This window comes from Calonectris borealis, chromosome W (assembly GCF_964195595.1).
Source record: "Calonectris borealis chromosome W, bCalBor7.hap1.2, whole genome shotgun sequence".
Classification (NCBI taxonomy): Eukaryota; Metazoa; Chordata; class Aves; order Procellariiformes; family Procellariidae; genus Calonectris; species Calonectris borealis.
In genome coordinates this window covers 23,340,200-23,365,433 of record NC_134351.1, presented here as the reverse complement: position 1 = coordinate 23,365,433, position 25,234 = coordinate 23,340,200, and the positions used below count along the sequence as shown (strand labels likewise).

The following is a 25,234-nucleotide window of genomic DNA, read 5'->3' as shown; positions in this document are numbered from 1 at the left end:
AGGTAAGTGCAAGAAGGAATGTACTTTTATAGTAAAACAGTGTTAAACGTTAAAAGACTGTTAATAGTAAATACAAGTACTGAAGATGGATCTACAAGCTGTTTAAAATTGTGGATTTGTTAATAAGCCATGAATAAAAAAAATAAGTTAATTGTATCACTTGTGGATTTAAAGCTGCTAACTATTGTCAGTACAAGGAAAGATGGGAATACCTGTAAGGAAAAATTTGATGATGTTGACAGCTGCAGAAATAGAAGTAGAATGAAATTTAAGTGCCAAATGTTGATGCATTGAGAGATTCATTATTAGAATTTCTGCTATAAGCAGACAGCTTTTCAGCTGGGTATGACAGACGAAGCATAAGATCTGTGTATATTAATATTATTACAAAATACCTCATCAGTCATCAGTAAAATCAGACTATTAAAAAGCATATGCAGTTTCTGAATCCATTAGGAGAGGTATGTTTGTGTAGAGATATTCAAGTATCAGAGTATATGCATTGACTTTGAATCTCTGCGTGCTTCCTTTGTGCTCAGGAAAAAATAATCGGATGATATCAAATGTAGAGGTTAGAAAAAAGAATAGGAAAATTTCTTTTATGTGAAAACATATTTTGTAAGAGGAGACTCTCAGCATAACTTACGGTGCAGCAGTCTGAAATAATTTGTTAACACAGTGTCGTGGTTTAACCCCAGCCAGCAACTAAACCCCACGCAGCTGCTCACTCACCCCCCTCCTCCGGTAGGATGGGGGAGAGAATCGGGAGAGCACAAGTAGGAAAACTCCCGGGTTGAGATAAAAACAGTTTAATAATTGAAATAAAATGAAGTAGAACAGTAATAATAACAATGAGAACAACAACAATAACAGAATACACAAAGCAGGTAATGCACAATGCAACTGCTTACCACCTGCTGACCGATGCCCAGCCCGTCCCGAGAAGTGAGAGCCCCCCCTTCCCAGACCACGCCTCCTAGTTTATATACTGAGCATGAAGTCGTATGGTATGGAATACCCCATTGGCCAGCTGGGTCAACCGCCCTGGCTGTGCTCCCCGCCACCAGCTTCCCCTGCACCTGGCAGAGCATGGGAGGCTGAAAAGTCTCTGGTGCAAGCACCACCCAGCAACAACCAAAGCATCAATGCGCCATCAATGTTCCTCTCATACCAAACCCAAAACACAGCACCCCCTCCAGCTAATGGGAAGAAAGTTAACTCTGTCCCAGCTGAAACCAGGACAGTATCCACCCCTTATTCTATACCGTCTACATCATGCCTAGGTCTCACGTTTCCCAATGCATTCCAATTAATCATCACCACTTTTCCTGCCTTGTGATATATACACACAGATATCATTCCCTTAGTCTATGGGCCATCCCTCTAAAATGTCCATTGCGTTCATTTAGTCCATGACTTTGGGCTCCATCTGTCATAACAGTCTTTCAGGGCAGAAGAGATGGTGTGTGGTGTTGGGCGGTTGCACGCTGAGGCCAGTTCTGATTCCATTATTGCTGCGCTTGTCCGGTTTTATCATCGCTGCGCTTTGCTCGGTTTCATCGGAGTTCATTCTTCGTTCATCTGGGTGATTCATACTGCAATACAGTTGATATGACATAAAACAACCATAGAAGTGATGACATACAGTATTATATAGCAATTAACATCATACAGTTGAGTTCATTGGCTATTTTCACCCAAAATCAAATCCCCTTGAGGTACACACCGGACTTCCCCATCCTTTCTCATGACCCACCAAGTGCACCCAGGTCCCTGAGCAAAAGCAATCCCACAGATGGGTTTTCCCTTGCCAGAGGCAGGAGTAACCCAGACTGTCTTCCCCAGCATATTTCTCATATGCACGACAGGGACTTTATCCCCCTCTACAGTACGCAATGGTTTGGACTCGGCAGGGCCAGCTCGAGTGACAGATCCCCTAGTGTTGACTAACCAGGTGGCTTTTGCTAAATGTGTATCCCAATGCTTGAATGTCCCACCACCCATTGCTCTCAGCGTAGTCTTTAGCAGTCCATTGTATCGTTCGATTTTCCCGGAGGCTGGTGCATGGTAGGGGATGTGATATACCCACTCAATGCCATGCTCTTTGGCCCAGGTGTCTATGAGGGTGTTTCGGAAATGAGTCCCATTGTCTGACTCAATTCTTTCTGGGGTGCCATGTCGCCATAGGACTTGCTTTTCAAGGCCCAGGGCGGTTGGCATGGGGCATGGGATATGTTTCTAGCCATCCGGTGGTTGCTTCCACCATGGTGAGCACATAGCGCTTGCCATGGTGGGTTTGTGAGAGTGTGATATAATCAATCTGCCAGGCCTCCCCATATTTGTATTTCAACCATCGTCCTCCATACCAAAGAGGCTTTACTCGCTTGGCTTGCTTGATTGCAGCACATGTTTCACATTCATGGACAACCTGTGCAATAGTGTCCATGGTTAAGTCCACCCCTCGATCATGAGCCCATCTATATGTTGCATCTCTTCCTTGGTGGCCTGAGGTGTCATGAGTCCACCAATAATTCACCCTTATGTTGCCAGTCCAGATCCACCTGAGTCACTTCAGTCTTAGCAGCCTGGTCCACCTGCTGGTTGTTTTGGTGTTCTTCAGTGGCCTGACTCTTGGGTACGTGAGCATCTATGTGACGTACTTTTACAGTCAGGTTCTCTACCCAGGCAGCAATACCTTGCCACGGTGCGGCAGCCCAGATGGGTTTCCCTCTGCGCTGCCAGTTGTTCTGCTTCCACTGCTGCAACCACCCCCACAGGGCATTTGCCACCATCCATGAGTCAGTATAAAGTACTGGCCATTTTTCTCGTTGAGCAATATCTAAAGCCAGCTGGATGGCTTTCACCTCTGCAAACTCACTCCATTCACCTTCTCCTTCAGCAGTTTCTGTGACTTGGCATATAGGACTCCATACAGCAGCTTTCCACCTCCGATGCTTTCCCACAAGGTGACAGGACCCATCAGTGAACAGGGCATATTGCTTCTCGTTTTCTGGTAGTTTATTATACAGTGGGGCCTCTTCAGCACGCGTCACCTCCTCCTCTGGGGATATTCCAAAATCTTTGCCTTCTGGCCAGTTCGTGATCACTTCCAAGATTCCTGGGCGACTGGGGTTTCTTATTCGGGCCCGTTGTGTGATCAGTGCGACCCACTTACTCCACGTAGCATCGGTTGCGTGATGTGTAGAGGGGACCCTCCCTTTGAACATCCAGCCCAGCACCGGCAGTCGGGGTGCCAGGAGGAGCTGTGCTTCAGTACCAACCACTTCCGAAGCAGCTCGAATCCCTTCATATGCTGTCAATATCTCCTTCTCAGTTGGAGTGTAGCGGACCTCGGATCCTCTGTATCCCCGACTCTGGAACCCTAAGGGTCGACCTCGAGTCTCCCCTGGTGCTTTCTGCCAGAGGCTCCAGGTAGGGCCATTCTCCCCGGCTGTGGTGTAGAGCACATTCTTTACATCTTGTCCTGCCCGGACTGGCCCAAGGGCTACTGCCTGAACTATCTCCCGTTTAATTTGTTCAAAGGGTTGTTATTGCTCAGGGCCCCATTTGAAATCATTCTTCTTCCTGGTCACGTGATAGAGAGGGCTTACAATCTGACTGTAATTTGGAATATGCATTCTCCAAAAGCCCACCACGCCTAAGAAATCTTGTGTTTCCTTTTTGCTAGTTGGTGGGGACATGGCTGTTATTTTGTTGATCACATCCATTGGGATCTGACGACGTCCATCTTGCCATTTTATTCCTAAAAACTGGATCTCCTGTGCAGGTCCCTTGACCTTACTTTGGTTTATGGCAAAACCGGCCTTCAGAAGGATTTGGACTATTTTCTCCCCTTTCTCAAAAACTTCTTCTGCTGTGTTGCCCCACACGATGATGTCATCAATGTATTGCAGGTGTTTTGGAGCCTCACCCTGTTCCAGTGCAGTCTGGATCAGTCCATGGCAAAGGGTAGGGCTGTGTTTCCACCCCTGTGGCAGTTGATTCCAGGTGTACTGGACGCCCCTCCAAGTGACAGCAAACTGTGGCCTGCACTCTCCTGCCAAAGGGATGGAGAAGAACGCATTAGCGATATCCATTGTGGCGTACCACTTGGCTGCCTTTGACTCCAGCTCGTATTGAAGTTCTAGCATGTCTAACACGGCAGCACTCAGTGGCGGCGTGACTTTGTTCAGGCCACGATAGTCTACTGTCAGTCCCCACTCTCCATTAGACTTTTGCACTGGCCATATGGGACTGTTAAAGGGTGAGCGAGTCTTGCTGATCACTCCTTGGCTCTCCTGTCGACGAATCAGCTCATGGATGGGAATCAGGGAGCCTCGGTTGGTGCGATATTGTCGCCGGTGCAGTGTTGTGGTAGCGATTGGTACCTGTTGTTCTTTGACCCTCAGGAACCCCACAACAGAAGGGTCCTCCGAGAGACCGGGCAAGATAGACAGCTGTTTAGTTTCTTCCGTCTCCAGGGCAGCTATACCAAAAGCCCACTGGTACCCTTTTGGGTCCTTGAAATACCCTCTCCTGAGGTAGTCTATGCCAAGGATGCACGGAGCCTCTGGGCCAGTCACAATGGGGTGCTTCTGCCACTCATTCCCGGTTAGGCTCACTTCGGCCTCCAATATAGTTAACTCTTGGGATCCCCCTGTCACTCCAGAAATACAAATGGATTCTGCCCCTTCATAGCTTGATGGCATCAGGGTACACTGTGCACCAGTGTCTACGAGCGCCTTATACTCCTGTGGGTCTGATGTGCCAGGCCATCGAATCCACACAGTCCAGTAAACCCGGTTGTCCCTTTCCTCAACCTGGCTGGAGGCAGGGCCCCTCTAGTCCTGGTCATCGTATTCGCTGTCCACTTCTTGTAAGTATGAATCAGAAGTCCCTTTATTAAGGTCGGAAGTGGAATCAGCCCTTCTACTCTGTCTGGGAAACTGCTCACTGGAAACTGGAGCAGCAGTTTCCCTGGAAGGTTCCTCTCGTGTGTTTGTTTTTCCTTGCAACTCATGTACCCGTGCCTGTAGGACTGAGGTAGGTTTTCCATCCCACTTCCTCATGTCCTCTCCGTGGTCATGCAGGTAAAACCAGAGGGTGCTCTGGGGTGTGTACCCATGATATCCTCCCTCTTGAGCAGAGGGTCGCTTGCTCCTAATGGCTGAGACACTGGCCCGTGCAGGTGGGGAGTAGGACACATCCTCTTTGAGTTGCTAGACCTCCTGAGACAGTTTCTCCACAGCAGAGACACAGGCCCGTATGGAGGAAGAGAGACTTTCTTCATATTGCCAGAGTTGGCCAGCCAATTCATCCACCATTTGTTCCTCTCCATCTCTCCAGGTCATTATTGCCAATGAGTTTGCATGTGACGCTGGTGCGCTCGGTACAAACTTCCGCCACATGGGTCGGGTGCATTTGACTTCATCTGGGTCTTTGAATAACTGCTCATTGTCCAGGACATCATAAATCACTTCCAGCACAGCTAATTCCCTCAGGTACTGGATACCTCTCTCCATGGTGGTCCACTTGCCTGGGTGGCATATAACATCTTCCTTGAAGGGATACCTTTCCTTCACGCCTGACAGGAGCCGCCTCCAGAGGCTGAGGACTTGTGCCCCTTGTCCAATTGCTTTGTCAATGCCCCCTTCCCTGGAAAGGGATCCCAGCTGCTTGGCTTCCCTACCCTCTAATTCCAGGCTACTGGCCCCGTTATCCCAGCATCGGAGCAGCCAGGTGACAATGTGCTCGCCTGGACAACGGCTGAAATCTTTTCGCATATCTCGCAGCTCACCCAGGGATAGGGATCAGGTGGTTACCATCTCATTTACGGGTTCTGCCTCCTCCTCCTCCTGTTCTTGTGATGGCCCTGGTTCATCTTCATCCCTTACTAAACGAGCTGATTTTCTTGTGCATTTTCTTTTTTGTATAGGGGCGACTGATACCGGCATGGGTTGGTTCTCTGTCGCAGGGGGCAGAGTAGCTGCTGTGCTTGCCATGGGGGGGTGGGGTAGCCACAGGGCCTGTTGCTTTGTCGTCAGATGCAGAGACCTTTTCTTACCCTTGAGGGTTCTGAATAGTCTTGAACAGGGCTCAGTAGGCATGGGCCAGGCCCCAGCACATTGCAGTGGTTTGTGTCTCCCTAGAATGGCCAGGGTGACAGCATACTTTTTCGTAATATTCTACTAATTTTTCAGGATTCTGCACTTGTTCAGGGGTAAAGTTCCAGAACACTGGGGGGTGCCCATCGTCCTAGGCATTTGCCCATGCTATCCCACTCGCCCTGCCAGTCATAACTATCCAGCCTTGGGGCAGATCTCTGGATGATATTCTTAAATTGCTTATTAACCTTGGATAAAACTGAAACAATATTCCCAAGGAATACCAATAGGTGTATCTTAACTACCCAGGGATGTTCAAGGTACTGACAAGTTATTGTAACGAAGGAGAAAACGTTATAGAGGAAGGTAGTGAAGGTGCCATTCTCTATTTCCTCCATAAAAAACCTCTCAGAGGCAGAGGTATAATTGCTAATGGTCTGCATGAGGTGGTACCTGATGTACAGTAATGGCTTCATTACAAATCCCAAATACCAAATAACCCCAATGCCAGCGCTTTAATAATAAATCTCCCAGGCAAAACATCACTAATCACTGCAGAGCACAGCAGACTACAAAACCCAACTCCAATCTTTAACAGGTACAGCAAAAACAGGAGCATGGTGCAAATCAGATAAACTAATATTGAGAACAGATGAATCAATATTGTGACCAGCAGCTGTTAACAGATATAAATTCCTTAAGATGCTGTAGTTAATCTGTCGTTATCTCAACCCTTTGAGCCCCACGTTGGGTGCCAGAAAGGACTGTCGTTGTTTATCCCCAGCCAGTAAATAAACCCCACGCAGCTGCTCGCTCACCCCCCACCTCCGGTGGGATGGGGGAGAGAATCGGGAGAGCACAAGTAGGAAAACTCCCGGGTTGAGATAAAAACAGTTTAATAATTGAAATAAAACAAAGTAGAACAGTAATAATAATAATGAGAACAACAACAATAGCAGAATATACAAAGCAGGTGATGCACAATGCAACTGCTTACCACCTGCTGACCGATGCGCAGCCCGTCCCAAGATGTGAAGCCCCCCCTTCCCAGATCACGCCTCCTAGTTTATATACTGAGCATGAAGTCTTGTGGTATGGAATACCCCATTGGCCAGCTGGGTCAGCCGCCCTGGCTGTGCTCCCCGCCACCAGCTTCCCCTGCATCTGGCGGAGCATGGGCGGCCAAAAAGTTTCTGGTGCAAGCACCACCCAGCAACAACCAAAGCATCAATGGGCCATCAATTCTCCTCTCATACCAATCCCAAAACACAGCACCCCCTCCAACTTCTGGGAAGAAAGTTAACTCTGTCCCAGCCAAAACCATTATACATGGCTTCTGAGCTCCAGGTGGCTCATGTCTTACTAGCTTAGAGTGTTTACTGAGTGATACTCTATTCTTTCATGTAGTCATGCAACAATTCCCATACTTTTCTTCTCTCTTGTTCCACTTCTGAGCTTGTGACCATTTTGGGTGTAGGGTTTTTTTTCTTTTGGGGTTGTTTTTTTTTTTTTTGGAATTGATGCTTCTGCTGTTAAATTTGTCATATCTGTAAACTGCTTGTGTTCTACAGCTCCATCTTTACGGGGTTGCTGAGGGGTGGTATAAATGAGCTCCCTAAATATTTTGGAAGGGTTCACATCTGGAAAGGAGAGGAGCTACAGGCAAAAATGATGGAAGAAAAAGGGAATATAAGCTGACTCTGAATAATTCTAGTCTGGAAATTGATATGAAGCTCTAAAATGCAGAAGAATGAGATACCAGAATTACCTTCCAATAAGAATGATGAAGACAAAGTGTTTAACTAGTTAAGGAAGAAAAGTTGATGAAATTATTAAATGCTTGAAATACGTTACGTGATATTATTGATAAGGGTGTGATAAATTGTTTAATAATTTCTGTTGTATTTAATGTGAAAAAGATAAAAAAGAACCTGAATATTACATTACAGGACTGCTATATTTAGTCACATTCAGTGTCAGAGAATTACTGTTACATCTCCAGCTCCTGGTAGTTTTAGACTGTACCTCTCTTTGAAAAAGAACTTTATTAAGTATCTAATTTATTCAGATGACTTTCTAAAGTGTATTCTTAATGTTTTATTTTTACATTGATAGCTAAAGTTTCTGGTTTTTTTTTTTCTGTTGGGATTGTGGAATCATTGCTATTACTAGAAGGTGAGATGAATTTGTCTCCCTCACTTTGCGCATTTGGAACTTACTATTTATATGTAAATCCACTGGTGCTAATAGGATTAAGGTTTTTTGGATATCTGACGGTGGAAATGAAACAAACATTTATAGTGTTGAACTGTTTTCATTGAAAGATTTGTGCAAGTGTAATGCAGAACCTAAAGTAGTGGTGTGCTTGAAAGGAAGAACCTGATTTGATGCTGTGGTTGTAGGTGGATGCTTGAAAAGACAAACCTACTTGCTTTGCATGTTGCTTTTTCTTTGAAATGAACACAATAAATGGTGGTGTTGATTGTAGTCATACTGGTACAGGAGCTATTTGTTCGAGATATGAGAATGGCATTGTGCTATTTGATTCACAAAAATGTAGTTAAGACTCTGTTTTGGAAAGCTTACTTTCTAAATGTATATTGTATTATTTGTTCTCTTTAACCAAAACTATTTCTGTTGCTAAGGTGCATTCCTTCCTTTCAAAGGAATAGGCTTGTCTGTTTCATTTCTAGTCTAAAATAGTTTTAGTCTGTCCTCATGACTTTTCAATGGGGACATTTGTGAATGCTTTTGTAAATGATCATGTTTGATAGGTTTTAGAAATTTAAGTGTGTGGAGGGGATGTGGGAGGCTGAGGAGTTTTGTGTTCTGTTTCCTGTTTAACTTATGGCAGAAGTGCCTAGAGTCTCAATCAGGTGTACCATTCCATTTCTGTTCAAATTTGAAGAAATGTAGACAAAAGGGATAAAGACAGAAGAAAAATTGAGGCACGAAGAGGTGAATTTGACTAGGTCATAATCACACAGCAAATGAATTGATAGGCAAAAAGGAACCACAGTCTTTCTAGCCCAGTTTGGAGCCCCATTCTTTTGCTGTGATTTCAGTCCATATGCTGGGAGCTAAAGAATGGGTTGGTTATGACAGACAAACCTATATTCTATGAAAATCAGAGAATCCGAGTTTTATCACCACCTTGGACTGCAGCCCTATAACAAAGGCAAAGGACTTAGTGATGAATCTTCCCTTCCTTCCCCAGCAAGGTCAGAGCTCCTCAGGTGAGGAGTGGAAGACACTTCTCCAATTCCCCTATCCCAATAACTTACTAAACAGAGTGAATAGCATCATGATACTTGGCTGTATTGTTATTCTTTACTCGGTGTTAATATAATGAAAGTTTCAGATAGTATTACTCATTTTGTCTGAACCACTTGTAGTCAGCAGTACACAATTCCTGTCCCTGGCAGTAGAAGAAGCATGAAAACTTTCAAGTACTAACTGCTTCTGTTATGCTTTTTTCCCCCCATAAGTTTTTTGATTAGTTGGAAATTATTTGGAACTGGTTTGGAAGAAAAATTTTTTAAGTCTGGCAGTTACAGAAAGATAAATATTTGAAGTTCTTGAAGTTCATAAAATTCATGTGAAACAACAAAATTTCTAGGTTTGCAAAATTTAGAAGTTCATGCAAGCAGATTCAGTTGTATCAGTGAAGTAAAGCTACAAATGAATAGGGGTTGAATGAGACTTTGATTATATTACTTTAACATTCTAGGTTACTGTTGGTTATACCACCTTCATTTTCATGACTTGCTAAATTGCAACAGCATTTCATCACGAGCCCTGTTCTTTTGAATCGGGGATTTGATAAGTCACCTCTAACTCTGAGTTAAATTGCTGGTATGTTCAACTTGCTGACTGTCGTGTGTCACTTTCTGTAGTATTTCCCTATCTATCAATAAATGTTTCTTAAAATCGTGAGTGCTATGTGATTCCTTAGCTTGATTTCTTACAGAAAGAAACACAGTTGTACCAAATTCTGAACCTTCTCTGCCAGTATCAGCTGTATCTGGAAGAAGAGTGCAAGTCTTAAGTTTTAAGACAATTTGTTATTGCAGGCTTCATGAAGACTGTCTTGGCTGAATGTGGTATAAGCCCTAATTAGTCCTCCCCTGCCATGTTATCTTAGAATAAAACAGTCATAACTTCACTTTATAGCATTGACCAGCATCCATGTAGCACTGAATTAGGAGTAGGATGTTGTGTGTCTGTATTTAGTATATCTAGATAGATAAGGGTTAAAGGGTGATGTTCAAGTTAGTGTGAAGGTAGGATACAAAGCTGCATGAAACAAGTTCTCCTTAGTTCTCCTGCATGTGGAACAGCTTGTTTTGTACTTTGTATCTGCCTGTACCAGGGAGAGAAGCAGAGAAAGTGTCTTGGGTCATATCTAGAGCTTCTGATGATAATGCCTTGCTTCTTTCCATCCCTGGCAAAATATTTGGACTCTATGAAGTGTGCCAGAATTCTTGGATTACAGGCTTAAATGTTAGTTGGTTTTAAACTGTTCTGGCAATACTGGGACACCACTTTGAGAGGGCAAACCTTGCAATTTTAGGCTACTTCGTTACCAGGAGGTACACTTAAATAGCAAAACAATCCCCCCCCTCCCAACCTGAAATACATTTTTTTAAATTCTCACGTGCTTTCTTTCTAAAATCTAAAAAATCCCTTCTAGTCTGTAATAAAATTGAGTCTATAATGGAGAAACACTTCTGACCCAAATTATGAAGACATTCATTTCCATTATTCTTGTTGCTTTTTTTACATACAGAGTTCTGCTCAACTTGATGAGGTTTTTTGCATTAAACTCTTGAGTGGATGTTAAAATTACAAAAAAATCCGTTCTCCTTTACATCTGTGGAAGTGACTACTATCAGTTCTCATTGGTAGCAAAGGGTAATTTATAAGGAAAACTGCCTTGACTTGCCTGTCTTTCTCTCCTACTCTATGTGTAGCGTTTGTTGCAAAAAGCAAGTGATTCAGGTTTTCATGATGTTGAAAACTTCCCAGCACTCAGCTTGAGCAAGAATGGATTTTGTGGCACTTGCAAGGTGAAGGTTGGGAGATGAGTTGACTGTGCAATGGAGAAGTACAATAGCTGACTTTGAGGAGGAGCAGATGACTTAAAAAACTGTGGATTCTCCAACAGTGGCTCCCCTCACATTAAAAATCTTCAAGAATCATTGGTAGATACTCACTGCTGTCATTATCATCAGTGCCATCCATGGTTTAAATCTGCTTTAGCTGTCGTATGAGGTAGAATTGGAAATGCTGCATTGTGTTTCCATTTCCAACATGATAATGCTGCACTATATTCTTGAAATCTTTCTTTAGTTATCTTAGAATATTTAAATTGCAACAATGTTGACGCGCGGAAACAAACTCTATAACTCGAAAAGAATTATAAAGTAGGTATGTTTATTATGGCGCCGGGTGCAAGGGGGATCGCTCCTCCTAACTTGCACACCGGATCATGAAACAAGCATCCATTTATTACACAAAACATGCATATTCATTACGGTAGGTTGGGTTATTACAATTAATAGGCGTAACTATGATGTCATCCTCAGGTACTCAGTATCATAAATCTCCTCCTTCTGGCGCTTGCGCACTGCCATCGGGTGGTCGTCTGTTGGGGTCTTTTGGATGAAGGCTCACAGTCTTCTTCACCATGTATTTTCACCTTTGGCCCAGAATGCTGAGTTGGCTGAGTTCCAAATCGCAAAACCCGGTCTCAGCCAGATGACTGCTTCTTGTAGACAATGGAGTTCCTGTTATCTATGCAATTCTTGCTTGCACCCAGGTTGCAGCGTCTTGCCTTATTCTTCAGTGTGTTTACAACAGCATCTATCTTATCTAAGTTTCTAAGCTACAAATAGGTCGCGTTAACTTTTATCATCCTATTCTTCAAGTCCCCCCTTTTCTTTTTCCTTTTGCAAATTCTTTTGCTATATAATGCCATTCCTGGTGAAGTATTTACCCTCTTCTACTTTTTGTCTTAGCCTGTGCCTCTTCCATTCTTCATAAGTGTTTCCGGTTTGTTTACACATCCACATAAAGCACTGCAACATACAGCAAACTACTACTCCGAAAATAATGAGCATAATTACTGCTATAAAGAGCTGTTTGAGCCACGTGAAATTAGGTAACCAAGAAGTAAGCTTTTTCCAAAGTTCAAAAAGACCCAGTGAGGTATCATCCTGTGTTACCTCGTGTAACACCCTTGACTGCTGCCAGATACGTGTTATGTCTGTTTCAATCCTTTGTTCTTGATCTATATAGGAAAAGCAACTTTGATTTATTACCAGGCAGACCCCTCCCTCCTTTGCCGTGATTAAATCTAAGGCCATACGATTTTGCAGGACCACCTTACTGAGGGATGATACTTCAGTTGGCAGTCCCAGGACAGCATCTATGGTAAGATTTTCAATCTTTTCCACAGTGGCTGAAATATTTACTATAGCCCTTTCTAATTCTCTTACTCCTAACTGGGGAAAGTACCATCTCACAAAACTATGGAAAGCTGTTGGCCTTTCCGCGAGGGGATTAGTCGGGACCTCGCGTACCTTTCGCCAGTGCGTTCGTATAATTCCTGGTGGAGGATGCGAGTGATTACATACTCTGTTCTGAGGAATTACATATCCTAAAGTACAGATCCCACTCTAATAATTGGGTAATGATTTCCTAGCACGCCCATCCCCACACAGCCACCAGATTCCTTGAGGGGTTGGACAGCTAGGCACTGAACTGACCGAACTGCTTTCCCATTGGATTGACTGATTATGATAGACTCCCTTTAGAAATACTTTTAAGTCCCTCATTTTTGTTTCGTTTTGATAGTCTAAGTCACCCAAAGTGTCAATCGATGTTTTATCTTGCAAATTAATAATAGTTATGTTACTCAACCCAAAGTTTCCAAAGTGGGAGGCTTTAGTACATCCTCCAGCACTCTTGTTTCTGCAATTCTCAAAAAATATTTTCACTCCTTCATCCCAGAGTTGCAACTCAAATTTAGGCCTTTCTTCCCTATTTGTCGCATTGGTTTTACATTTTAATTTAGATGCTTTTCCTTTTTTCCACATATGTACTTTAGTGGCTTCATAAAGTATGGACCAGTTAAAAACCAGAACTCCAAACATAGGTGTTTCTAAATTTCCTCTGGGAAGAGCTGTACAGATCCAGCAGTCCGAAAGATTCAGACGGTCTACTACCGATTTGGTCATTTGTATGTACAAATTTTGATCCCATGCGCTTATGGTTTTCAACCATAGGCCTACTATACCCATGATCAATGTCCATCTCTGCGTTGAATGCGTAATTTCAAAGGTCCAGATGGTGTTGACTTCCATTGTGGTCGAGGGGCTTTCTTAACTCTAGTATGGTGTATCCACGATGCTTGTTCCTAAATCTTGACTGCCATATGAGAGGTCAGCAACACCTGGAACGGACCTTCCCACTTTGGCTCCAGGGGTGAATCTACAAGAGATCGTACATATACATAGTCACCAGGTTCAATATTATGCACAGGCCCATCGAGGCCTCGGGCTCTAGTTCCCAAGACCAATTTCTCTGTTTCCCGAAGCCGCTTTTGCAAGCTGTTGTGGTTTAACCCCAGCCAGCGAATAAACACCACGCAGCCGCTCGCTCACCCCCCCACCTCTGGTGGAATGGGGGAGAGAATCGGGAGGGCACAAGTAGGAAAACTCCCATGTCGAGATAAAAACAGTTTAATAACTGAAATAAAGTAGAACAATAATAATAACAATGAGAACAACAACAATAACAGAATACACAAAGCAGGCGATGCACAATGCAACTGCTCGCCGACCGGGTGTCACGAACGGGGGGTGAGCCCCCCCCCACACCTGGTTTTTATACTGAGCATGATGTCACATGGTATAGAATACCCCATTGGCCAGCTGGGTCCACCACCCCGGCTGTGCACCACCCAGCTACAGCCAAAGCATCAAGGGGCCATCAATGGCTCCTTTCACACTAAACCCAAAACACAGCACACCCCCCAAGCTACTGGGAAGAAAGTTAACCCTGTCCCAGCCGGAACCAGGACAGTATCCACCCCTTATTCTATACCATCTACGTCATGCCCAGGTCTCACATTTTCCCATACATTCCAATTAGTCACCACTACTTTTCCTGCCTTTTGATATATACGCACACAGAGAGATATCATTCCCTTAGTCCATGGACCATCCCTCTAAAATGTCCGTTGAGTTCATTTAGTCCATGACTTAGGGTTCCATATGTCATAACAGTCTTTCAGGGCAGGAGAGATGGTGTGTGGTGTTGGACTGTTGCATGCTGAGGCCGGTTCTGGGCGCTTGTCTGGTTCTATCATCGTTGCACCTTGCTCAGTTTCATTGGAGTTCATCCTACATTAATCTGGGTGATTCTTACTGTAATACTGTTAATATGGCATATGGTAACCATAGAAGTGATGACATACAGTACTATGTAATAACTAACATCGTACAATTCAGTTCATTGGCTATTTTCACCCAAAATTAAATCCCCTTGAGGTACACACCGGACGTCCCAATCCTTTCGCATTACCCACCAAGGGCACCCAGGTCCTTGAGCAAAAGCAATCCCACGGATGGGTTTTCCCTTGCCAGAGGCAGGAGTAACCCAGACTGTCTTCCCCAGCATATTTCTTAAGTGCACGACAGGGACTTTATCCCCCTCTACAGTACGCAATGGTTTGGACTCGGCAGGGCCAGCTCGAGTGACAGATCCCCTAGTGTTGACAAACCAGGTGGCCTTTGCTAAATGTGTGTACCAATGCTTGAATGTCCCACCACCCATTGCCCTCAGTGTTGTCTTTAGCAGTCTGTTATATCGTTCAATTTTCCCGGAGGCTGGTGCATGGTAGGGGATGTGATAGACCCACTCAATGCCATGCTCTTTGGCCCAGGTGTCTATGAGGGTGTTTTGGAAATGAGTCCCGTTGTCTGACTCAATTCTTTCTGGGGTGCCATGTCGCCATAGGACTTGCTTTTCAAGGCCCAGGATGGTGTTCCTGGTGGTGGCATGGGGCACAGGGTATGTTTCCAGCCATCCGGTGGTTACTTCCACCATGGTGAGCACATAGCGCTTGCCTTGTTGGGTCTGTGGGAGTGTGATATAATCAATCTGCCAAGCCTCCCCATATTTATATTTCCGCCATTGTCCTCCATACCAAAGAGGCTTTACTCGCTTGGCTTGCTTGATTGCAGCGCATGTTTCACATTCATGGATAACCTGTGCAATAGCATCCATGGTCAAGGCCACCCCTCGATCACGAGCCCATCTGTATGTTGCATCTCTTCCTTGATGGCCTGAGGTGTCATGGGCCCACCAGGCTATAAATAATTCACCCTTATGTTGCCAGTCCAGATCCACCTGAGCCACTTCAGTCTTAGCAGCCTGGTCCACCTGCTGGTTGTTTTGGTGTTCTTCAGTGGCCTGACTCTTGGGTACGTGAGCATCTACGTGACGTACTTTTACAACCAGGTTCTCTAATCGGGCAGCAATATCTTGCCACAATGCGGCAGCCCAGATGGGTTTCCCTCTGCGCTGCCAGTTGTTCTGCTTCCACTGCTGCAACCACCCCCACAGGGCATTTGCCACCATCCATGAGTCAGTATAGAGATAAAGTACTGGCCATTTTTCTCGTTCGGCAATATCCAAGGCCAGCTGGATGGCTTTCACCTCTGCAAACTCACTCCATTCACCTTCTCCTTCAGCATTTTCTGCAACTTGGCGTATAGGACTCCATACAGCAGCTTTCCATCTCCGATGCTTTCCCACAAGGCGACAGGACCCATCAGTGAACAGGGCATATTGCTTCTCATTTTCTGGTAGTTGATTATACAGTGGGGCCTCTTCAGCACGCGTCACCTCCTCCTTCTCTGGGGATATTCCAAAATCTTTGCCTTCTGGCCAGTTCGTGATCACCTCCAAGATTCCTGGGCGACTGGGGTTTCTTATTCGGGCCCGTTGTGTGATCAGTGCGACCCACTTACTCCCCGTAGCATCGGTTGCGTGATGTGTAGAGGGGACCCTCCCTTTGAACATCCAGCCCAGCACCGGCAGTCGGGGTGCCAGGAGGAGCTGTGCTTCAGTACCAACCACTTCCGAAGCAGCTCGAACCCCTTCATATGCTGCCAATATCTCCTTCTCAGTTGGAGTGTAGCGGACCTCGGATCCTCTGTATCCCCGACTCTGGAACCCTAAGGGTCGACCTCGAGTCTCCCCTGGTGCTTTCTGCCAGAGGGTCCAGGTAGGGCCATTCTCCCCAGCTGCGGTGTAGAGCACATTCTTTACATCTTGTCCTGCCCGGACTGGCCCAAGGGCTACTGCCTGAACTATCTCCCGTTTAATTTGTTCAAAGGTTTGTTGTTGCTCAGGGCCCCATTTGAAGTCGTTCTTCTTCCTGGTCAAGTGATAGAGAGGGCTTACAATCAGGCTGTAATCTGGAATATGCATTCTCCAAAAGCCCACAACGCCTAAGAAGGCTTGTGTTTCCTTTTTGCTAGTTGGTGGGGACATGGCTGTTATTTTGTTGATCACATCCATTGGGATCTGACGACGTCCATCTTGCCATTTTATTCCTAAAAACTGGATCTCCTGTGCAGGTCCCTTAAACTTACTTCGTTTTATTGCAAAGCCGGCCTTCAGAAGCATTTGAATTATTCTCTCCCCTTTCTCAAAAACTTCTTCTGCTGTGTTGCCCCATACGATGATATCATCAATGTATTGCAGGTGTTCTGGGGCCTCACCCTGTTCCAGTGCAGTGTGGATCAGTCCATGGTAAATGGTAGGGCTTTGTTTCCACCCCTGGGGCAGTCGGTTCCAGGTGTACTGGACGCCCCTCCAAGTGAAAGCAAACTGTGGCCTGCACTCTGCTGCCAAAGGGATGGAGAAGAAGGCATTAGCGATATCAGTTGTGGCGTACCACTTGGCTGCCTTTGACTCCAGTTCGTATTGGAGTTCTAGCATGTCTGGCACGGCAGCACACAGTGGCAGCGTGACTTCGTTCAGGCCACGGTAGTCCACTGTTAGTCTCCACTCTCCATTAGACTTTTGCACTGGCCATATGGGACTGTTAAAGGGTGAGCGAGTCTTGCTGATCACTCCTTGGCTCTCCTGTCGACGAATCAGCTCATGGATGGGGATCAGGGAGTTTCGGTTGGTGCGATATTGCCGCTGGTGCACTGTTGTGGAAGAGATTGGTACCTGTTGTTCTTGGACTTTCAACAACCCCACAACAGAAGGGTCCTCCGAGAGACCAGGCAAGGTGGACAGCTGTTTAATTTCCTCCGTCTCCAGGGCAGCTCTACCAAAAGCCCACCGGTACCCTTTTGGGTCCTTGAAATACCCTCTCCTGAGATAGTCTATGCCAAGGATGCACAGAGCCTCTGGGCCAGTCACAATGGGGTGCTTCTGCCACTCATTCCCGGTTAGGCTCACTTCGGCCTCCAATACAGTTAACTCTTGGGATCCCCCTGTCACTCCCGAAATGCAGATGGATTCTGCCCCTTCATAGCTTGATGGCATCAGGGTGCACTGTGCACCAGTGTCTACGAGCGCCTTATACTCCTGTGGGTCTGATGTGCCAGGCCATCGAATCCACACAGTCCAGTAAACCCGGTTGTCCCTTTCCTCAACCTGGCTGGAGGCAGGGCCCCTCTAGTCCTGGTCATCATAGTCGCTATCCACTTCTTGTAAGTATGAATCAGAAGTCCCTTTATTAAGGTCGGAAGTGGAATCAGCCCTTCTACTCTGTCTGGGGAACTGCTCACTGGAAACTGGAGCAGCAGTTTTCCTGGAAGAACCCCCTTTTGGGGTTGTTTTTCCTTGCAACTCATGTACCCGTGCCTGTAGGACTGAGGTAGGTTTTCCATCCCACTTCCTCATGTCCTCTCCGTGGTCATGCAGGTAAAACCACAGGGTGCCCCGGGGTGTGTACCCACAATGTCTCCTCTCTTGAGCAGAGGGTCGCTTGCTCCTAATGGCTGAGACACTGGCCCGTACAGGTGGGGAGCAGGACATGTCCTCTTTGAGTTGCTGGACATCCTGAGACAGTTTCTCCACAGCAGAGACACAGGCCCGTATGGAGGAAGAGAGACTTTCTTCATATTGCTGGAGTTGGCCAGCCAATTCATCCACCGTTTGTTCCTCTCTGTCTTTCCAGGTCATTATTCCCAATGAGTTGGCACGTGACGCTGGTGCGCTCCGTACAATCTTCTGCCACATGGGTCGCGTGCATTTGACTTTATCTGGGTCTTTGAATAACTGCTCATTGTCCAGGACATCATAAATCACTTCCAGCATGGCTAATTCCCTCAGATACTGGATACCTCTCTCCATCGTGGTCCACTTGCCTGGGTGGCATATAACATCTTCCTTGAAGGGATACCTTTCCTTCACGCCTGACAGGAGCCGCCTCCAGAGGCTGAGGACATGTGCCCCTTGTCCAATTGCTTTGTCAATGCCCCCTTCCCTGGAAAGGGATCCCAGCTGCTTGGCTTCCCTACCCTCTAATTCCAGGGTACTGGCCCCGTTATCCCAGCATCGGAGCAGCCAGGTGACAATGTGCTCGCCTGGACGACGGCTGAAATCTTTCCGTATATCTCGCAGCTCACCCAGGGATAGGGATCGGGTGGTTACCATCTCATTTATGGGTTCTGCCTCCTCCTCCTCCTGTTCTCGTGATGGCCCTGGTTCATCTTCATCCCTTACTAGACGAGCTGATTTTCTTGTGCATTTTCTTTTTTGTATAGGGGCGACTGATACCGGCATGGGTTGGTTCTCTGTCGCAGGGGGCAGAGTCGCTGCCGTGCCTGCCATGGGGGGTGGGGTAGCCGCTGTGCCTGCCGTGGGGGGTGTCGTGGTTTAACCTGGCAGGCAGCCAAATACCACGCAGCCGCTCGCTCACTCCCCCCACCCCCCCAATGGGACGGGGAGAGAATCGGAAGGGTAAGAGTGAGAAAAACTCGTGGCTTGAGATAAAGATAGTTTAATAGAACAGAAAAAGGGAAAATAATAATGATAATGATAAAATATACAAAATGAGTGATGCACAGTGCAATTGCTCACCACCCGTGCTGACCGATAACCAAGTAGCGATCGGTACTTCCTGGATCACGCCTACCATTCATATACTGAGCCTGACGTCACATGGTATGGAATACCCCATTGGCCAGCTGGGCTGGCTGTCCTGATTATGTTCCCTCCCATCTTGTGTACCTAGCTCAGTCAGTAGGCATGGGAGCTGTCCTTGGACTAGGAGGGTACTTAGCAACAACTGAAAACATCAGTGTGTTATCAACATTCTCCTCATACTAAATCCAAAACACAGCACTAGGAAGAAATTTAACCCTATCCCAGCCGAAACCAGGACAGGCGTGGGGTAGCCACAGGGCCTGTTGCTTTGTCATCAGCTGCAGAGATGTTTCCTTCCCCTTGGGGGTTCTGAGTGGTGTTTAACAGGGCTCGGTAGGCGTGGGCCAGGCCCCAGCACGTTGTAGTGATTTGTGTCTCCCTAGAATGGCCAGGGTGACAGCATACTTCTTCCAAATATTCTACTAATTTTTCAGGGTTCTGCACTTGTTCAGGGGTAAAGTTCCAGAACACTGGGGGTGCCCATCATCCTAGGCATTTGCCCATGCTATCCCACTCGCCCTGCTACTCATAACTGTCCAGCCTTGGGGCAGATCTCTGGATGACATTCTTAAATTGCTTACTAACCTTGGATAAAACTGAAAGAATATTCCCAAGGAGTACCAATAGATGTATCTTTAACTACCCAGGGATGTTCAAGGTACTGGCAAGTTATTTTAACAAAGGAGATGACATCATAGAGGAAGGTAGCGAGGGTGCCATTCTCTATTTCCTCCATGAAAAATCTCTCAGAGGAAAAGGTATAATTGCTAATGGTCTCCATGAGGTGGTACGTGAAGTACAATAACGGCTTCATTACGAATCCGAAATACCAAATAACCCCCAATGTCAGCGTTTTAGTAACAAACCTCCCAGGCAAAACATCATTAATCACGGCAGAGCACAACAGACTACAAAACCCAACTCCAATTTTTAACAGGTACAGCAAAAACAGGAGCATGGTGCAGAAGAAATTAATATGTTAACAGTTATAAATTCTTTAATACACGCTAGTTAATCTGTTGTTATCTCAACCCTTCGGTGCCCCACGTTGGGTACCAAAAAGGACTGTCGTGGTTTAACCCCAGCCAGCGAATAAACACCACGCAGCCGCTCGCTCACCCCCCACCTCCGGTGGGATGGGGGAGAGAATCGGGAGGGCACAAGTAGGAAAACTCTCGGGTTGAGATAAAAACAGTTTAATAATTGAAATAAAACTAAGTAGAACAGTAATAATAACAATGAGAACAACAACAATAACAGAATATACAAAGCAGGTGATGCACAATGCAACTGCTTGCCGACCGCGTGTCACGAACGGGGGGCAAGCCCCCCCCACACCTGGTTTTTGTACTGAGCATGATGTCACATGGTATAGAATACCCCATTGGCCAGCTGGGTCCACCACCCCGGCTGTGCACCACCCAGCAATAGCCAAAGCATCAAGGGGCCATCAATGGCTCCTTTCACACTAAACCCAAAACACAGCACACCCCCCAAGCTACTGGGAAGAAAGTTAGCTCTGTCCCAGCTGGAACCAGGACACATGCTTATTACATAATCAGTTAATATCTCATTTCCCATCTAAGTTGATGTTCCTGCCTGTACAATGTAAGGCCTCCCATACATTATTTCAAAAGAACTTAACCCTTCCTTAGTTCTGGGCTTAGTTCTTTTTCTCAGGAGTGCCAAGGGCAATGATTGGGGCCAAGATAAATTGGCCTCCTGTCCCAATTTTAGAATTTGCAACTTAATCAGGTGGTTCATCTTTTCCACTTGACCACTTGGTTGTGGATTATACGGGGTATGTAATTGCCAATCTATTTCCAAAAGCTTGCTAACTTGCTGAACAACTTTTGCAATAAAGTGAGGGCCTCGATATGACGAGATTACCGCGGGAACTCCAAATCTTGGTTTTATCTCTTGCAATATTATTTTAGTTACCTCTTTAGCTTTGTTAGTTCGGCAAGGGAAAGCTTCTGGCCATCCTGAAAAGGTGTCTGTCAAGACCAACGGATATTGAAACCCCCCTTTTCTTGGGACTTCCGAAAAATCAATTTGCCACTGTTGTCCTGGATAATTTCCTCTCCCTATTTGTCCAAATTGGGCCTTGGATCCTGTCTTAGGGTTATTTTGCAAACAAATCTCACACTGTAATGTTATCTGCTTAACAGTAGTATACAGGTTCCGAGCGACTATCAGTCGACTCAAGTATTTGTATAGGGCCTCTACTCCCCAGTGGGATTTTCTATGTTCTGCCATAACTACAGCCCGTAACAATGCCAATGGTATTATTATTTTTCCTTGTGAAGTTTTTGCCCACCCATCTTTTTCTATCTCTCCCTCCACGTCTTCAATTAATTTCTGATCTTCTTTAGAATACTTAGGTTCGCCTTCAATTTGTATTTTACTGTCTGGGATCAAAGACTGCACCTCTAAATCATTTTTATCTGCCACCCTTTTGGCCTCGCGGTCTGCCATAGCATTGCCCATTTCTTGAGAGGTGTTTCCTCTCTGATGAGCTTTACAATGCATAATAGCCACCTTTTTGGGCAACAATACTGCTTTCAAGAGCCTAAGAATTTCTTCAGTATGTTTTATATGTTTTCCTTGAGTAGACAGGAGTCCTCTCTCTTTCCATATAGCTCCATGAGCATGGACTACTCCAAAAGCATATTTGGAGTCTGTCCAGATGTTAATTCTCTTGCTTTTGGCTAGTTCCAGTGCTCGAGTTAGAGCTATGATTTCTGCTTTTTGTGCTGAGGTGTTTGGGGCAAGAGCTTTGGACTCTATTACCTGATCCGCAGTGGTTACCGCGTATCCAGCTTTGCGGACGCCTTGTCCAACAAAGCTGCTTCTGTCGGTGTACCAGGAGTCTTCAGCAACTTCCAGCGGCTCCTCTTTTAGGTCGGGTCGGCTGGAATAGACTGCTTCAATTGTTTCCAAGCAGTCATGTGATACTGGTTCCCCCGTGGTCCCTCTAAGGAAAGATGCTGGATTGACAATGTTAGTGACCACTATTTCCACATCATCCTGCTCCACCAGGATAGCTTGGTACTTGAGGAACCTCTGAGGTGAGAGCCAATGCCCTCTCTTTACCTCCAGTACCGCTGACACAGTGTGAGATACCAGTACTGCAATCTTTTGGCCCAGTGTGAACTTAAGTGCCTCTTGAATGTTTAATGCTACTGCAGCTACTGCCCTCAAGCAACTGAGCCAGCTCCTACTTACTTCATCAAGCTGTTTGGAAAAGTACACCACTGCCCTCCGATATGGTCCTATATTCTGGGCCAAAATTCCCAAGGCTATTCCCTGTTTCTCATGTGAGAATAACCAAAAAGGTTTGGTGGTATTCGGTAGTCCCAGAGCTGGTGCCTTCATTAGTTCTTGTTTAATCGATGGAATGCCTTGTCTGCTTCCCCGTTCCATCTAAGGTCTCTCGGGCTGGATTTTAAAAGCTCATAAAGCGGTTTCACCAAAAGCCCATAATTGTAAATCCATAGACGGCACCACCCTGTCATGCCTAAGAAGGTTCGGAGCTCTTTAACTGTTTGGGGCTTAGGGGTCCGACAGATGGCCTCTTTTCTTGCAGCCCCGAGTGTCCGCTGTCCAGCCGTGATCTCATATCCGAGATAGGTCACCAGTTGTTGAGCTATCTGAGCTTTCTGTGGAGAGACCCGATAGCCATTTAGTCCAAGAAAGTTTAACAGACTGACTGCCCATGATATACACAGTTCTTTTGTTTCAGTGGCTATCAATAGGTCATCCACATACTGTTCCAACTCCGTGTGGTCGCTCCCATTGTTCTAGATCTTTGGCTAGCTGATTACCGAAAAGTGTGGGGCTATTTTTAAACCCCTGTGGTAGAACAGTCCATGTTAACTGTGCCTTTCTTCCAGAGTCTGGATTCTCCCATTCAAATGCAAACAGCAGCTGGCTTTCTGGGCTCAAGGGTAAGCAAAAGAAGGCATCTTTCAGATCCGATATGGTAAACCAAACTAATTCAGGTGCTAATTTGGTTAGTAATGTATATGGATTTGCCACAACAGGGTGCAGATCTCCAACAATTTTATTAATAGCCCTAAGGTCCTGTACTATTCGATAACTACCGTCTGGCTTCTTAACCGGTAGGATAGGAGTGTTATATTCTGATTCACACTCCATTAATAGCCCATACTTAATGAATCGGTCAATTATAGGTCGGATTCCTTCCCTATCTTCCGTTCTAAGGGGGTATTGTCTAATCCTTACAGGCTGTGCCCCTTGCTTCAGTTTAACTATTATTGGAGAGGTATTTTTCACCCTTCCTGGTATTTCTGAAGCCCATACTCCTGGATATACTTGGTTCTGGATTTCCTCAGGTATTCCTGAACCGACAGGAGTATTTATAAGGGCTAGACTCAAAATTTCAACAAGCCGATCATTTCCTACTCGGAACTCTATTTTTCCTTTCTCAAATCTTATTTCTGCCTCTAATTGTTCTAATAGATCTCGCCCTAATAGAGGTCTTGGCGAATTAGGCATATATAAAAATTTATGTATCCCCAATTGTTTCCCTAACTTAAACTTAAGAGGTTTTAAAAAATACGCCTTCTCACTCTGACCAGTGGCTCCCCTTACCGTTACAAAATCATCATCTACAGGTGTCAAAGCTTGATTTAAAACCGAAAATGTGGCCCCATTGTCGACCAGAAACTCCATACCCTGCTGTTGTTTTCCTAGCTCTAAGGCCAATACAAAAGGGTCTTGAGGTGCTAAATTTATACCGCACTCCTTGTGCCATTCCGGATGGTTTCGCAAAGTGAAAAACATATCAGCATAAACAACCTCATCCCATTTTCCTTCCCTTCTTAGAAACAACATTAATTGTAACAAAGTATTATAGTTCAAGGTTCCATTAAAGGGCCATTTTTCTTCATCCTCCAACTTATATAAGGGCCACCATTGATTACAGTATTTTATCAAAGTTTTCCTACTCATGTTCCCACCTGGGGGTCCCCCTATATCCTTCCAATGTGCTAAAATACAGCCTAAGGGGCTCTTTTTCACAATACCTCCACTCTGTTGACCCCCATCCTGCTTGCCTGATTACAACAAATATACTTCAATATAAATTTTAAAGGTACAACTATTTTCAATATGTCGGTATGTTGAAGATATCTTTCTCATAACCAAAACTCATACATATGTTACCTCATTCACTTCATTCGTCTCCGGCCGCTCTCCTCGCGGAAAACACGGAACCGCGGATCAGAACTCCGCACTCGCTTCGCAGCTGCGCTGCGTCTCACACATACAATGCAGACACTCAGTCACACAACAGGGCCCGTTACGCTTCTCACTCACACCACAAACTGTATCAATTAGAATAATAATCCAGCTCACATATAGCATAAATCGTTAACTGTAAACCGTTTGCCACAAGTCCACACAGATCAGTTTAAACCATAATACACGGTACCGGATTTTACAACAGATGACTATAATTATGGCAATGCCCCCTACAACTCCTAACACTACAGTTAGGAGACCCCAAGGCACTTGAGGATACCACCTTATGGGGACTCAAACCCCAAACCCCAGGGGCGAGCACCAATGCTCTTTACCTCGCGTAGGACGTCTCCTCACAACTTACAGGTATCCCCTTATTCCATTATAACATACCTGGTCCGCTAAGAATGGTCCTTGTCTGTCCCTGCGATGATCTGGGTGAGTGGGGAGTCCTCCCGAGAAATCTCGGGGGCACCCAGAGGAGTCCCGTCCTCAGCAGGCCTTGCAGCCAGACAGAGAAGGTCCCATCTGGGGTGCCAAATGGACGCGCGGAAACAAACTCTACAACTCACAAAGAGTTATAAAGCAGGTATGTTTATTATGGCGCCGGGTGCAAGGGGGATCGCTCCTCCTAACTTGCACACCGGATCATGAAACAAGCATCCATTTATTACACAAAA

General features: G+C 45.6%; 2 protein-coding genes across 9 annotated transcripts in view; one reads left to right on the top strand and one right to left on the bottom strand.

The window, feature by feature from the left end:
- Positions 1–25,234, top strand: part of LOC142074878 (nipped-B-like protein) — a 207,820-nt gene that overhangs the window by 21,874 nt on the left and 160,712 nt on the right. The window contains exon 2 of one of the 8 annotated variants that reach the window (XM_075135801.1): positions 12,485–12,539. The exons of 6 other annotated variants lie outside the window; for them this stretch is intronic. The gene's annotated coding sequence lies outside the window, so the exon portion shown is untranslated. Of the gene's footprint in view, positions 1–12,484; positions 12,540–22,424; positions 23,237–25,234 lie in introns of those variants that run through there. One more of the 8 variants, XM_075135802.1, reaches the window with a different exon arrangement.
- LOC142075015 (uncharacterized) lies at positions 12,071–13,471 on the bottom strand. The gene is given in 1 exon segment (XM_075136006.1): positions 12,071–13,471. A coding segment is annotated over 1 exon segment (1,401 nt).